The sequence below is a fragment of the Talpa occidentalis genome, unplaced genomic scaffold (genome assembly GCF_014898055.3).
Source record: "Talpa occidentalis isolate TD23 unplaced genomic scaffold, MPIMG_talOcc4v2.1 talOcc4.8, whole genome shotgun sequence".
NCBI lineage: Eukaryota > Metazoa > Chordata > Mammalia > Eulipotyphla > Talpidae > Talpa > Talpa occidentalis.
In genome coordinates this window covers 67321176-67334730 of record NW_023605194.1, presented here as the reverse complement: position 1 = coordinate 67334730, position 13555 = coordinate 67321176, and the positions used below count along the sequence as shown (strand labels likewise).

The window sequence follows — 13555 nt, the reverse complement described above, 5'->3', positions numbered from 1 at the left end:
CCCTTTATTAACTGCCATTCACCCTGTGGCCCTAGCTGGGGTAGATGGATAAATGCAGACCCCATCCAGGGTGAACCCCATGCTCTAGCCTCTTGCTCTTGCCCTGTGGCTTCCTTGGCTCACCCTTGTGGAGTCGGTCAGAAGCTGTCCCTGTGGCTGCGGGCACCATCTGACCACACAACGGGTAAAGACAATGTCCCTTGAGGCTTGGCAAGCAATGGAGGAGTAAGTCTCCATGTTGGCAGCACTGAGGGCAGGGGATGAGATACCCTCCCAGAGACAAAGTAGGCTTAGGCACCCTGGAAGGGTGGGGGTGGTAGGAAGGAGGCTCAACCGGTGGCCAGCCTCTCTCCCCTCACGGGAACAGGCAGCAGGCATTGTGCCAATGGATAGCTGGTAAGGGATCAGCACTAGAGCCCAGGCCTTCTTCCTACCTCCCCCTCTGGCCTGATCCTTAGGAAATTCCTCAACCCAGCTTGGACTCAGGCCCTATAATTTGATGTTCTGGAGCAGGATTTTAAGTTGGCTTCTCATGAGGAAGAATATCTGGGTCAGCAGGAAGACATCAAATGTGGGCTTTAGTTTTGGGGGATGGATCAGCATCTCCCCCAGTTCCTTTGGTGGTGACTTTCCTGATGGAGCAAGTGTCAGCCACGGTTGTTCCCCAGAGTGTTCGGGGCAAAGCCCCCTCCTCCCAGTAGTGTGATAGCCTCATTCTTGACACTTCCCCCCCACCTCCATTCTTTTGCCCAATTGTCCATTTATTCATTCCATCATCACCCATCCTTCATCACCTACCTATGTACCCCTCCCCACCCCATTCAACTGGCCACTCACCCACCCTCCATCTACATCATCCTCTAATACAGCCTCCATCTGTCCACACATCTGTTCAGCCAGCTATTCATGTCCCCTTCCTGCCCTCCCATCCGTGCATCTACCAGCCCACCCACCTACTCATCCACCTATTCATCTGCCACTCCATCATTCTATCCCTCTCCATCCTCTTATGCAACTTTAAACCCAACTTTCTACCACCTGTTCATCCACTGTCCTCGCCCCCCACCATACACTCTCCTCCACTCCCTACTTCCTCTCCCCACTCCCATGACCTTGGTCATGTCTCAGGATTGATCTTGTAGGTCCATGTGGCCTTGGCAGCTCTTCTCATGCAGCTCCCTTGCCCACAGATTTGTAGGGAGCACAGGCAGACAAGGCCAGTGCTGGACGCACAGCAGGTCCACAACCACTGGTGGTTTATTTTTCCAGCTTCTGAACCCAGCCCCCACCTTCTAATCTCCTTCCCAGTTTCCTCATATTTTCTGATCCTGACAGTGGTGCTGTCATATAATTCTGGTTGGGGTCACTCCTGGGGTACCCAGGCCAGGAGACTTTTACCCAGGTGACCACCCCAGTCCTTCTCTGGCATTGGTGCAGCTGGATGGCATGATTGTTTCAATAAATCAACTCCATGAGTGTGTGTGGTAGGAAGTGTATCTACCAAGACTCTGAAAGCTGGAGACTGGATTCTGGGTGGGGACCCTGAGGTGTCCACCCAGCAGGTAATGTATAGAGGCTTTGATGGTGTCAGCTAGGGAGGAGAGTGAAGGTCAGCAGTGTCCTGTAGCACAGCACTCACCTGCTTGTCCCCAGGCCCTCCAGGGACCACAGCAGAAACAAGTTTTGTACCCATCTCCAGTGAAGGTTGGTGATCTCACCCCAAGGCCAACTGTGGAAATTGTCTTTGAAGCCTCAGGATTGATCTTAAAGATCCATGCACCTTTGGCCTTCAATATCATCACATATTTATTGATTTACTATAAAAGTAGTGTGTTTAGTTATACTCTCAGAAAAGCTGCCTTCTGGGGTGCTGACTTGGGTCTCCTGTGCCTGCCTGTACCCAGTGCCAGAGAAGCCACCAAGTTGAGGGAGTGGGGCTGAGTCTTCCTAGATGCCTCTGACAATGACCTGATTCCTTTGTCTCCTAGGGCTGTCCTAGAAGCCAATGAGGTGATGAGGCTGCAGCCTCTGGGCTTGGTGCCTCCACCCATGGCCAAGCAGAGAGGGTATACCCTCAAACTGGGGCAGAAAACATGGGTCCAGAACCTAGGTCTCTGATGGCCTGTGGGTAGCTGTGGGGCACGCTACCTGACCAGCATTCGAGGTGTACCTGGAAGATAGTCAATTAATTTAAGCTGAGAGATTGGGCAATGGGAAGGTCAGTAGTGGGTTTGGCCACTTTTTCACTGTAGCCTCAGAATTCTGGGCCCCTAGCCAGCTCCCATCTGAAATTAGTGGGGAAGCTCTTTGGACCCCAGAGCCTGGGCATGCTGGAGGCTGGGCCTGTTCCCATGCCTGCTGTCCCCAGGGTCTACAGCCTGGGCCTGGGCATCAGATGGGGGTGAAGGCTGAGGTCAGTCAGAAATTCATGTCTCCACATAAGGGGGGAGGCAACGGCTGTTCCACAGGTCCTCATTGTTGCTTCCAGGGCACACTTTTCCCTCGTATGGTGCCTGTAACCTTCGGCCCTTTGTCCTGACCTCCCACTGATCTGGGATGCTGCAACCACCGGGGCTTGGCTCAGGATACAAGTAACCTGACTCTGCCCCATGTCACCCCTTATGGCCTCCAGAGAGGAAGGCCCCACAATGAGTGCCTCAGGCCCTCCAGGTCCAGCCCTGCCAAAGGCCTAGTGTCTAAGAACCCTGGCATCCACCTCTTCAGACCTAGGCACAGGCAGCAGCGGGTCTGCAAGGGGCCGTATGCACAGGCGTGGACGTGCTGTCCTGTTTGTCCTTTGTTCCCTGAGGGCCAGAGGAGCTGGCCTGCTCTCTCCCAGGAAAGGTTCAACGTATTCTTCTGGCTGCCCTTTATTAGGTGATGCTGACAGTTTTATTTGTGTGACAGGTGCTTGCAAATTGAAACAGCTTCTGGGACCTACATTGGCCCCTTGCCCTCATGGGGCCTCAGTTTCCCCACCTGTCATGGTGGACTGGACTCCGAAGTGTCCTTTCACCTCAAGGTGTCCCATGCCCCCCTCCATGTCCCTGGCCCAGCCTGTACTTGTACAGCCAAGTCTATCACTGATTCTTTCTCTCCAGGCACTATTCTGGCAGTTGACTCCACCCAGCTGGTGGCAAGCAGCCCTGACCCTTGCAAGGGTGCTGCCTGCTGTGCTGAGTCTCTGCATTGCTACAGGGATGAGGGGCTAGTGGGGTCGACTTTGGTAGGCTGGGGAAGTTGGGCTGAGAGAAGGCCCTCAAGGTAGCCCTGGGCACTGTGCTGTATGAGTGCCACTAATGTGGCCACATGACCTGTACTCTGCCTGCTGCTGTGTGCCCGCATCTGAGCTCTGCACACCTCTCTGCTTCTTTTTGCCTGTGAAAAACAAACACACTGGGCAGCCAGGAATCAAGCAGTGAGGAAAAGCTGACTTATTTCTACAGTTGCTGGGCCCCACTGCCTCTACCTGCTCCCCTTAGAACCCCGGGGACTGGGGCCCAGGCCGGCCTGACCCTTCCTACGTGCTGTGCCTTGGATACTTAGGCCCTGCCTTCAACCACCCTCCAGATCAGACTTCAGGCACCTGGTACCTTCCAGGTATAGATTCCCAGCCAGGCGTGAGTGGTTTTCATTCTGCCCTTGTTCTCAGCCAGAGTGGTTGTGAGTGGAGACTAGATCGCTAGTCTGTAAGCTAGTGTTTGGGTACCTGATGGCTTTGGAGTGGCTTCTCACTCCTTGTCAGCTGGCTACACCAGCTCTACCACTCTAATTGTGTGACAACAGGCAACCCCCCCAGCCATTCTGAGCCCCAGCTTGCACTTCTATGAGATGGGTCTGGGCAGAATTCATGAGACTGGCCAGGTAAACTGGCTTGTGTTGTGAGCAGCAGAGGGCCTGGGAGGTCAGTGCTAGTCACACCAGCTTTTTCTGCCCTTCCCTTTTCTTCCCAGTGGGCTCTGGGATAACTACAGTCTATGGTTCTGCTGGGTTCAGCAGGAAGCAGAGGAACCTAGGTCAGAGCCCCAGAGCCCCAGGTCCCCCTACAGGGAACCAGCTGCTTCCGGCCAGCCTTGAATTAATGGCTTTTAATTTAGAATTTAATCAATGCAGCTTCTCTCCAGAGACCTGTATGCTTCTGTCTGGGAGTGAGTTGTATCATCTCTGAGTGGGGCGGGCTGGTGGCCCATTATGGCCTCACCATGCAATTGCACTGGCTCCACTCTGACCTTGCTCTGCTTTGCCTGCAGCCAGCAAGCATCCCAGTCATGGAGGACTGCAACATGCACTCAGCTGCGAGTATCTTGGCCTCAGTGAAGGAGCAGGAGGCCCGCTTTGAGCGGCTGACAAGGGCGCTGGAGCAGGAGCGACGCCATGTTGTCCTACAGCTGGAGCGAGCCCAGCAACCTGGTGTGGGCACTGGTGGCATGGGCAGTGGGCAACCCCTGCCAATAGCCTGGCAACAGCTGGTCCTGCAGGTAACAGCCCAGTGACTCAGAAAACATGAAAATGGCCAACTGGGGAAACAATCAAGGGGCCCTAGTGGATCACAAGCCAGCATTCAGTGGCTTACTACGAGACTTTCTGGGCCTCTGGGGAGGGAAAGAAAGTGGGATACCAAGGGAATTGGATGTCTCATTTGGTTGCAGGGCACCACATGATGAATGGGTGGGACATAGCTTGACCTCAGAACAGTACCCTCCCCAGCTGAGTGAGCCCTCAGGACCTAGGGAGCTGGACAGGGTCTGTTCTGGGCAGTTCAGCCGTCAGCCTTGAGACACTGAGGATCGTGCCTGCCCTGGAGTCTTCCTGGCATGGTGGTAGTCTTAATATGCTAGAGGGGTAGTCCCAGAAGAAGGGTTGAGTAAGGCCCCAGGCTCTGCTTGCAGCTTAGAGGGTGACCTGGGAGTTTCAATTTTCCTATTGGCCATTGCCCTAACCTGGGCTCAGGTTCCTACTCAGCTCCAGGAGGTGTGGAGTCCTACCTGTCCTGTGAATAGGCTCTGAGAACTCTAAAGTTGGAGCATGTACATAGGAGTCAGATCACCTGATCCCCTCCACTCCCAACTAATAATTACCCTAGTGACTAGCCTGCTCACAGGGTGACAAGAGCACCTGGCTCATGGGTTGACAGAATGAGGAAACCTGGGAGGCCTGGAGTTGGTGGGATTATTGCATTTTCAGTTATTGACTGAGGCACAGGGTAGGGGATAGCCAGGGCAGAGCTGTCCTAGGAGCCACAGGAAGGGGAGGGCTTTTGGATAGGGGTCTGTCCGGCAGGCCTCCTACAGTTACTCCTCCACACTACCAGACTCAGGCCTGGGGACTCAATGCCCGCTGAGACCTCTGGATTCCACAGAGTAACCCAAGCATTCTTTGTTCCTCTGGCTTAGGTCCCTAGGCAGGGGGTAGTGTTGCCCTCCTTAATCTTACAGATGGCCCCCATCCCAGTGTCATCCCCACTATAGGCACACCCTCCCTTCTTAGGTCTTGTTGAACTCTAGCTCCCAGGAACCAGACAGGCTACCTACTGGCTAGCACATATGTGGTGGCAGCTTGGGGCAGCCTGACACCTGTGTCTGGAGAGAAAGAGAGCAAAGTGATGATCTTGCTGACCCTGGCTAGCCACAATCCCACAGGCTCAGAGAAGCAGCTATGTCAGCCTGGAGGACCCCAAAAGTGACCACCCCCATACCTTCATATCCTCATTTGCTAGTGTGTGGTCCACACATATAGCCCACTGTGGTACACAGTTGGAGCTGAAGATGTGTCTTCAGAGGTCCTGCACCCACCAGCAGCCCCCACCATTGGGCCTGAGGTGGGTCTCACAGTGCACAGAAGGCAGGGACTGAGGTGGGGTGGGTCTGAGTTTGAGGACCATCTCTACTGTCCCCTGGATCCCAGGGTGAGGGCTGGCACTCCCAAAGGCCCCTGGAGAGGAGTGAAACAACACAGCTGGGCCACATGGGCCGGCTGTGTTGTTTTTGTACATGGGGTGTTGTAGAGCCAGAGTGGCCCAGCAGAGCCTCAGTTTTCTGACTGGAGCCTGGGGAGAAGGAGGCAGGTGGTCCAGGCTTCTTCTCTTGCCCTACCCACTGAATCTCCTTGGAAGTCTACCTTGGAACCCAGTATCCTTGTTCATGATGTAAGTGTCACTGAATCTTGCCTTGCTGGGGAATGACCCAAGAGGTTGCCCCAGCCCAGCCCAGCCCTTGCCCTCAAGCAGAGCTAGACTTCCCATTATGGGACTGCATCTTCACACCAAGCTGCCAGCATGGGCTGTGGAGGAGTGTACCCTGGTAGGACTAACCCTTATTAACAAGACACTCTGACTCCCTGCACCCCCCAATTCCCAGTAAACCGAAAGCATGGAGGAGAGAGGGTCTGAGGCCAGCTCAGCCTCCTGGGCTTTTAGGCCAGAGTCACCCAACAATTATGCACCCCCACCCCCACCACTTAATCGGCTGACAAGCTATGATGAGGAGGTCCCTGGGCCTCTGTGTTGATGGGTAGAACTCAAGACACAGTGGGTCAGTGCAGGGCCATTTGTCAGGTCCCCAGTGAGCTCTGTGTAGATAACTCTGGCTCTACACACTCCATGTACATAAATGGCCCAGCTGGCCCATGTGGCTCAGCTGTGTTGTTTCACTCCTCTCCAGGGGGCTTTGGGAGTGCCAGCCCTCACCCTGGGATCCAGGGGACAGTAGAGATGGTCCTCAAACTCTGACCCACCCCACCTCAGTCCCTGCCTTCTGTGCACTGTGAGACCCACCTCAGGCCCAATGGTGGGGGCTACAGGATCTCTGAAGACACATCTTCAGCTCCAACTGTGTACCACAGTGGGCTATATGTGTGGACCACACACTAGCAAATGAGGATATGAAGGTATGGGGGTGGTCACTTTTGGGGTCCCCCAGGCTGACATAGCTGCTTCTCTGAGCCTGTGGGATTGTGGCTAGCCAGGGTCAGCAAGATCATCACTTTGCTCTCTTTGGGGTATCATGCTCAGGGTGGGTGGGGCCTGGGATAAGGAATGGGCAATCTTGTAGTGCTGCCTTGGTGGTGACTGCCTCATAGGCCCCCATCTCACAGCAAGCAGCTAGGATGAGCAGCTGGTGCCAGGGAACCTAACTGGCCCCTGCTCCATCAGAACTCAGTTTCCTCAGATCTACAGGGGAGGAGGTGTGTGAGCTTTTCCACTGGGCACAGAGGCCTGGAAAGGAGGACTTTCAGAGTCATCCCTGCACGGGCTGGAGGTTGAACCCCGGACTCACTGCAGAAGAGGTAGGGGCGACCCCGACTCCGCCCCATCGGGTGCCCGCCCCGCCCCGCTTGGGCGCGGCCCCGCCCGATTGGCTGCTCGCTGTGACCGCCGCCAGATCCGCCCCCGCGGGTGTGAGTCCGCTGCGCCTGAGCCGGAGTGGCCGAGGTGCCAGAACCCAGCTCGGTCCAGCCGTCGCTGTCGCTTCCCCGCGCCCCCCTTCCCCCAGACCGAGCCGGCCTGATGCCGGCCGAACTCAAACAGGTTGGAGGGAACTTGGTCCCGGGCAGGGGGGCACAGAAGGGGGCCCTGCTGCGGAGGGCGGGGCACCAGCCTTCCCGGGAGGACCTGCTTTTGTTCTGTGGAGCCGCAGGCTGGAGGCGGCTATTGTCTGCGCGGGTGGATGGACTGAGCAGCGCACTGTTCTGGGGTTGTGCAAGACTCCGGGCGGGGCTGCTGGGTCTCTGGATCCCCTAGCCGGGGGTTGGGCCCTGGGCCCACTGGGGGTGCCACCCTGCACAGGACGGGGAGCAGGGCCAGGACCTTGGTAGGCACAACCCCTGGCCAGCGCACAGGACAGGTGTCGGGACTGGTGGAGGGCGAGGGCCTCCCTGAGCATCCCCTCTCTGCTGGAGGGAGGCCGAGTCTGGAGAAGGAAGCTCAGCTAGGGCTCCTGTTCCCTGTGAGCTCGCTGGGCTTCCCCTTCCTCCAATACTCCCAGCGCGGCCTCTGACTCTGGGGACCTGCAAGCAGCTTCCTCTCCAGAGCTTTATGGGAATCCTTGTCTGTCCCGGCAATGCACATAAGGGGAGGGCTGGAGAACGCCCTGCCCACAGTGCGGGAAGCTGGGTGGGGGCGGGGGCAGCGGTGTCTCAGGAAAACCCCAGTATTCCACCACATAGTACTGGAGGTTGGGGGGAAAGGCATGTGGGTCACTCTCTCTTATTCAGAGGGGGAGCCTTTGTAGTAACAGTTAAGTAAACTGAGCGGAGGAGCAACCCCTTGTGGCTGAGTTATGCCTCCCCCACACATGCCTATCCTGACTATCTGGTCCCTGCCTGCTGTGTGTCCCCTACTCAGCCAAGATTTGGCTATTAACTGCCCCAAAGATGGAGGAGCCAGATGCTGGGACCTGGGTAGAATTGGCTGGTAGTATTGTTAATGGATGTGGGCTTGACTTTGGGAAGCCAGAATGGGTGACAGTCCTGTTTTTCCCACAAGTTTGTTCTCTTAGCTGCTAAGCACTCACTATCCCTTGGCCACTTGCCCAGTCAGTGTGGGGCTACACCCTGGCAGGTGGACTGCTGTTGCAGAGGGGTGAGCCCCTGTTCCACCAGGGCTGGGCAGAGGCATGGGTACCAAGGGAGAATGCATCCCTGGTAGCCAGGGATTTGTTCCCTAGTAAGAGATGCCAGCCTGGCTTGGTCTGGATTCCATCTGGATGGCCACAGTGGGTGGGGTGGTTGGTGCTCTGCTAACTCTTCCAATCATTTGTCTAGTGGCAGCCACCTGCCCTCTTGAGGGCCTGAACCCAGGGTTGTGGGAGTCAGGTATGGGAATCCTACCTTAACCCATCCTCTGTGTGTGCTCCCAGGGCTGTAGACAAGCTGAGGTACTTGTAGTGTTCATGATACAGACTCCAGGTGCTCATCTATCAAATCCAGACAGCGCAAGTAGAAACCCTAGTTCTTCCCCCTGTCCGTATTATAACTTGTTTTTTTCTGACTATTATCACATGTACCCCAGGGGTTGTGTGGGCTTTTGACCAAGCGGTGGCCTTCTGTTCATTGTTCCCCATGCCCCTCCCTGGCCCAAAGGTGAGTCTCGCACTATTTTCCCTGTCCCATGGTTTTTACACCCTGTGTTCTTTCCATTTCCATTCGAGGAAGCCAGGCCCTCAGTGTGTGATAGGGCCCAGGGCCTTCCTACTGTTCCTGGAGCTCTGTCTCCAGGAACCCCCTTGACAGCAGTAGCATATGGTTGTGTCCACCTTTCTGGGGTACAGGCCACTCCAGTCCCCAGTTTAGAGTACGGGGCCAGAACTCTGCTATAAGTTCAAGGGATCTTATTAGCAAACCCCAGACTTAGCAACTTGTTCTAGGCTAGGCATGGGGACCATTCCTAGGACCCAGGTAGGCTTTGGATGGATTTGGGCCCTGGAGATAGGTGATGGGAGACTGGGGCAGTCAGTGGTCCCAGAAGGGCACAAGGATGAATCCAGGGCCTGGGAAGGATAACAAGAGACAGCTAACAGGTTTGGCAGGATTTGGGAGGTTGGGAAGGATGTATGGGGTGGTGTGTGTACGGTTGTGGGGAAGGCTGGTGCTGCAGGGCCAGGGGCTCCTGTGGGTGGGCTAGACTGATAGGCATGGAACATGGGATCTTTAGGCAGATGTTTGAGACCAGACGAGGATTCAAGCACCTTGAACAGCTATTTCAGTTGAGCATCATCTGTGTGCTGGTCACAGCCTGTGATCCCACATCCCCAACCCAAAGATGTTGCAGAGATTTGAGCCACAAGTCAGCCTTGCATCTCTTCATGATCTAGACCAGTTCCTCATCTGCTGCTAGCTCTGAAACTCCCATTGCAGACACTTGGGTAGGGGTTGAGGGGGTTCTGTGCACATGGGGAAGACAGGAGGAGGTGAGAGGGATGTGGGTGGGATAGTGGGCACCTGGTAGTTACCAGGAGAGAGACAGACTGACATGCTTGATCCTATGGCTTGGGCCAGGCTCAGTGTTCAAGCATGCTCATGCACACATTCTTGTCAGGGGGACCAGGTACATGCACCACCTGTGTGTCCAGGCCCAGGCATGTGTAAAAGGCCAGGCCTTCTAGTGATCACCAGCTGACTCACACTCCTGCCTGCCTGCCTTCCTACCCTGGTGAAGTCATCTCTCAGTTTTTAGCTCCCTGAGGTCATTTGCCAGCAGGGGCTCTTGGGGCCTCAGGATCCTGCAACCGGTTTGCTTGGGCTGGGTGTTAATGGGTACCTCTGCAGGGTAGTCAGGCTTTATTGGGAGGCCCTAGCTCTTTTGGGCTCCCACTTTCCTGACTCAGCAGGGTAGAATGAGAATAATCAGCAGAGCTACAGAGTGGCATTGAAGTTGAGAAGTACTTCCCCTGCCCTCACTGTCTAGCTAGTGAGGGTACTTTTCTCTGAAAGTGTTAATGTATGCAAACCAACTAAGGAACCATATCTGGCTGACAGTGTTTTGGGCAATGTCCTGGTTCCCTCATGCAAGTCTTGCTTCCTTGCCCTGCCTCCACACTTGCAGCTAGCAGAGTGTTCCCCTCACTCCTCCCAGCTCTGACTGGCCCCCTGGAGCTCAACAGGTTGCTCACTGCCGGCCACACATATGCTCCCACAGTTGCCAAATACAGATGAGACAGCTGAGACCCCAGTGGTGACAGGTTGTCTCTGAACTTTATTCTGTTCAGGCTGTCCCAGCTCCCAGTGCCCTAGGGGACGAGCCCAGAGAGCCCACTAGCATGTTATTTCTCTTTTCCTGGAATAGTGTTTTTCATTCCTAGTCATGTCACCAACAGACATTCCATCCACAGCTAAGGCTGTGGCCCATGAAGGGTTAGGTGTGATTAAGACTTTGCAAAACTGCCTTTTTTGTGGATGCCTGGAATTCTGTTAGCAGTTACTGAGGTTCTGGGTAAATTTTTTTCACTCTGTTAGGCCTCATTTTCTCACTTTGTAAAATCATATATGGTCCTCTGAGACCTTGCTTCTGGGGAAGGAAGGGTGCATTCTGTGATCTCTTCTTACCGTAGACAGAGGTATGCAAGACCCTTTCCTGGACCCCTTGAAGAAGTCACAGGGGCCCAGAACCTCAATATTGCTTACAGTTAAGTAGAGGGCAGGTGTTCCTTCAGGACAGAACCCAACCTTTTGAGGCAGGCCCTGAGGGCAGCTTTGCGCAGCTTCCCTTGCACACCTCCACAGCCCAGGGCTGGGAGCTCAGTGGGCTTTAGGAGCCAGGTGGATGTGGATGTGCATGTGAGCTATTAGTCTTGTCCAGGTTTCAGCTATGTCTGTGCAGGCCTCAAAGGCTGGGGCCAGGGCATGGGGCCCTTTCTGCAAAAGCTTCTGTTTTCCTGCTGACTTGACTTTGGCCACCTAGGAATGTGCTCTTCACTTGTCCAACTACCAAAGCTTGAGTTTCAGTCCCTGGCCAGATGCTGATCCCTGGAACCTTATGGTCATAGGACCAAGGGTTGACTGACCCTTAGAGGCCTGTGTCACTCAGCACAGCAGAGTTCTCGCTTAGCTCTGCTGTGGCCTGGGTGGTCCTCTGAGCCTCAGATTCCTCACTGGAAGGTTTGGCCAAAGGCATATAGGCCTTTCGAGGTCCTCTTTCTGTGTCCATCTTACCCACAATTCTACCATTGTTATTCCCTGTGTATAATGGCAAGGGGGCGGCAGGCTAAGAATGAGGTGAGACTTGGGGTTTGTTCAGGGAGTGGTACTAGGGTTTCTGCTAAAGACTAGCTAGGCTCCATTCTACATTCACTGGGATCCTTAGGATCTACATTCACTGGGATCTGATATGATACTCAGTGTCTTTTAGTGAGACAGGGCCAGGCCATTGTCCATTCAACATTGCAAGAGTGTTTGGGTCAGAAGGAGCAAGGGTATTTTGGCTTTCTGAATGCACAGAACATGCTGGGAAATGGGTATTTCTGTCTTGCTGGCCTTGGGGATGGTGGGAGCCTGGACACAACCACAGGAGTTGGTGAGCAGTGATGAAACTGCTGCTGCCAAACCTCTACACTCCAGGTTTTTGGGTAGGACAGGGAGGAGGCCCACAACAATGGGAGGCCCATTCAGAGGTGGCAAGTCATGTCAAGAAGGATCCTATATGTCTTACCCAGGCTTCCTTGGGAGCCTGACCTCACAACTCAGATGGGGCTGCCCAAGATTATACCACTGGAGTCTGGGGCCATATCTGCCATCTCAGCCCAAGGAGGCCTTTGGATAGGATAATAGGGTACTGTGAACCTTTGGTATTGAGGCAGGAATGTCCTACTGTCCTTACCAGCTTGGGCAGAGAAAGGTCCTGGGGTTGGTGGGTTCCAGGGGCAGGGAAAATGAACTCCTGGCATCCAGGCCAACTGGGGTATCTGAACTGCAGGGCAGGATGAACAGTGGGTTCTCCCAATGACACTTGCCCCCCTTGCCCAGGAGCAGAGCCGGGGAAGCCAGGCTTCTCTTGTTACAATGCCAGAGGCACCTGAGGTGCTGGAGGAAACAGTGACAGTGGAGGAGGACCCTGGCACACCTACCTCCCACGTATCCATTGTTACCTCAGAAGATGGCACTACCCGGCGCACGGAGACCAAGGTATGGCTGGGCCTAAGAGGTGGGTAGATAGACTATGTGGCTGCAGAGTGTGTGCATGTCCTCTCTCCTAGGGTCCACCCATTGTTTGGGTGGAAAACCAAGACCACTTTGGCCCTGCTCGGGCCATGTCTGGGCCTCTCAGGCTGTCCAACCTATCAACTGCCTGCTTATCTGCCAGGTCACCAAGACAGTCAAGACAGTGACCACACGAACTGTGCGCCAGGTACCTGTGGGCCCAGATGGCCTTCCACTCTTGGATGGTGGACCCCCGCTAGGCCCCTACCCTGACGGCCCCCTGGACCGGCACTTCCTGTTGCGTGGGGGTGGCCCAGCAGCCACACTATCCCGTGCCTACCTCAGCAGCGGGAGCAGCTTTCCTGATGGGCCTGAGCCCCATGAAGTCCCCAGCTATGGCAGCCTGTCCCGTGGGCTGGGTGTGCGACCTCCACGTGGTGGCCCCCTTGGCTCAGGTCCCAGTGAAGGCTGCTTCACACTGCCTGGGCGTCGTGAGACGTTTCCAGTGGGCCCTGAGCCAGTGACTCTGGCTGGCCGCTCTCAGCCTGAGCACTTCCAGGCAGAGCCGTATGGCCTGGAAGATGACACTCGAAGCCTGACTGCTGATGAAGAGGGTGGCCCAGAACTGGAGCCTGACTACGGCATTACTGCCCGGAAGATGCTTGACTGTGGACGAGGCTTTCGCACCAGGTGAGCTTCCTGTGCCCACACCACGTTCAGGAAGTCTCCCTTCCACTCTTCAGAGTGGGGGTACCACAGAGTTGTGCTCCACAGGGAGTAGAGCTCCTAGTAGGCGGAGCTAGTCACACACAGCTTAGTTTGAATTGGCCTCACCTTATTTCAAGGACTGAAGCAAGGGCAGGCCCTGGGGTGATGAAAGTTGCAGGGGATCTGGGCATGAGAAGTTGGTGACAGTGCACTGCCC

General features: G+C 55.2%; 1 protein-coding gene across 3 annotated transcripts in view; it reads left to right on the top strand.

Moving 5' to 3' along the window:
- The window catches only part of ARVCF (ARVCF delta catenin family member), a 64410-nt gene that overhangs the window by 3997 nt on the left and 46858 nt on the right, over positions 1-13555 (top strand). For 2 of the 3 annotated variants that reach the window (XM_054690228.1, XM_037497843.2), the window contains exons 1-3: positions 7400-7525; positions 12457-12615; positions 12794-13320. In XM_054690228.1, the coding sequence (XP_054546203.1) occupies positions 7505-7525; positions 12457-12615; positions 12794-13320 (707 nt within the window). In that variant the 5' untranslated portion in view covers positions 7400-7504. Of the gene's footprint in view, positions 1-4250; positions 4479-7399; positions 7526-12456; positions 12616-12793; positions 13321-13555 lie in introns of those variants that run through there. The other variant, XM_037497839.2, reaches the window with a different exon arrangement.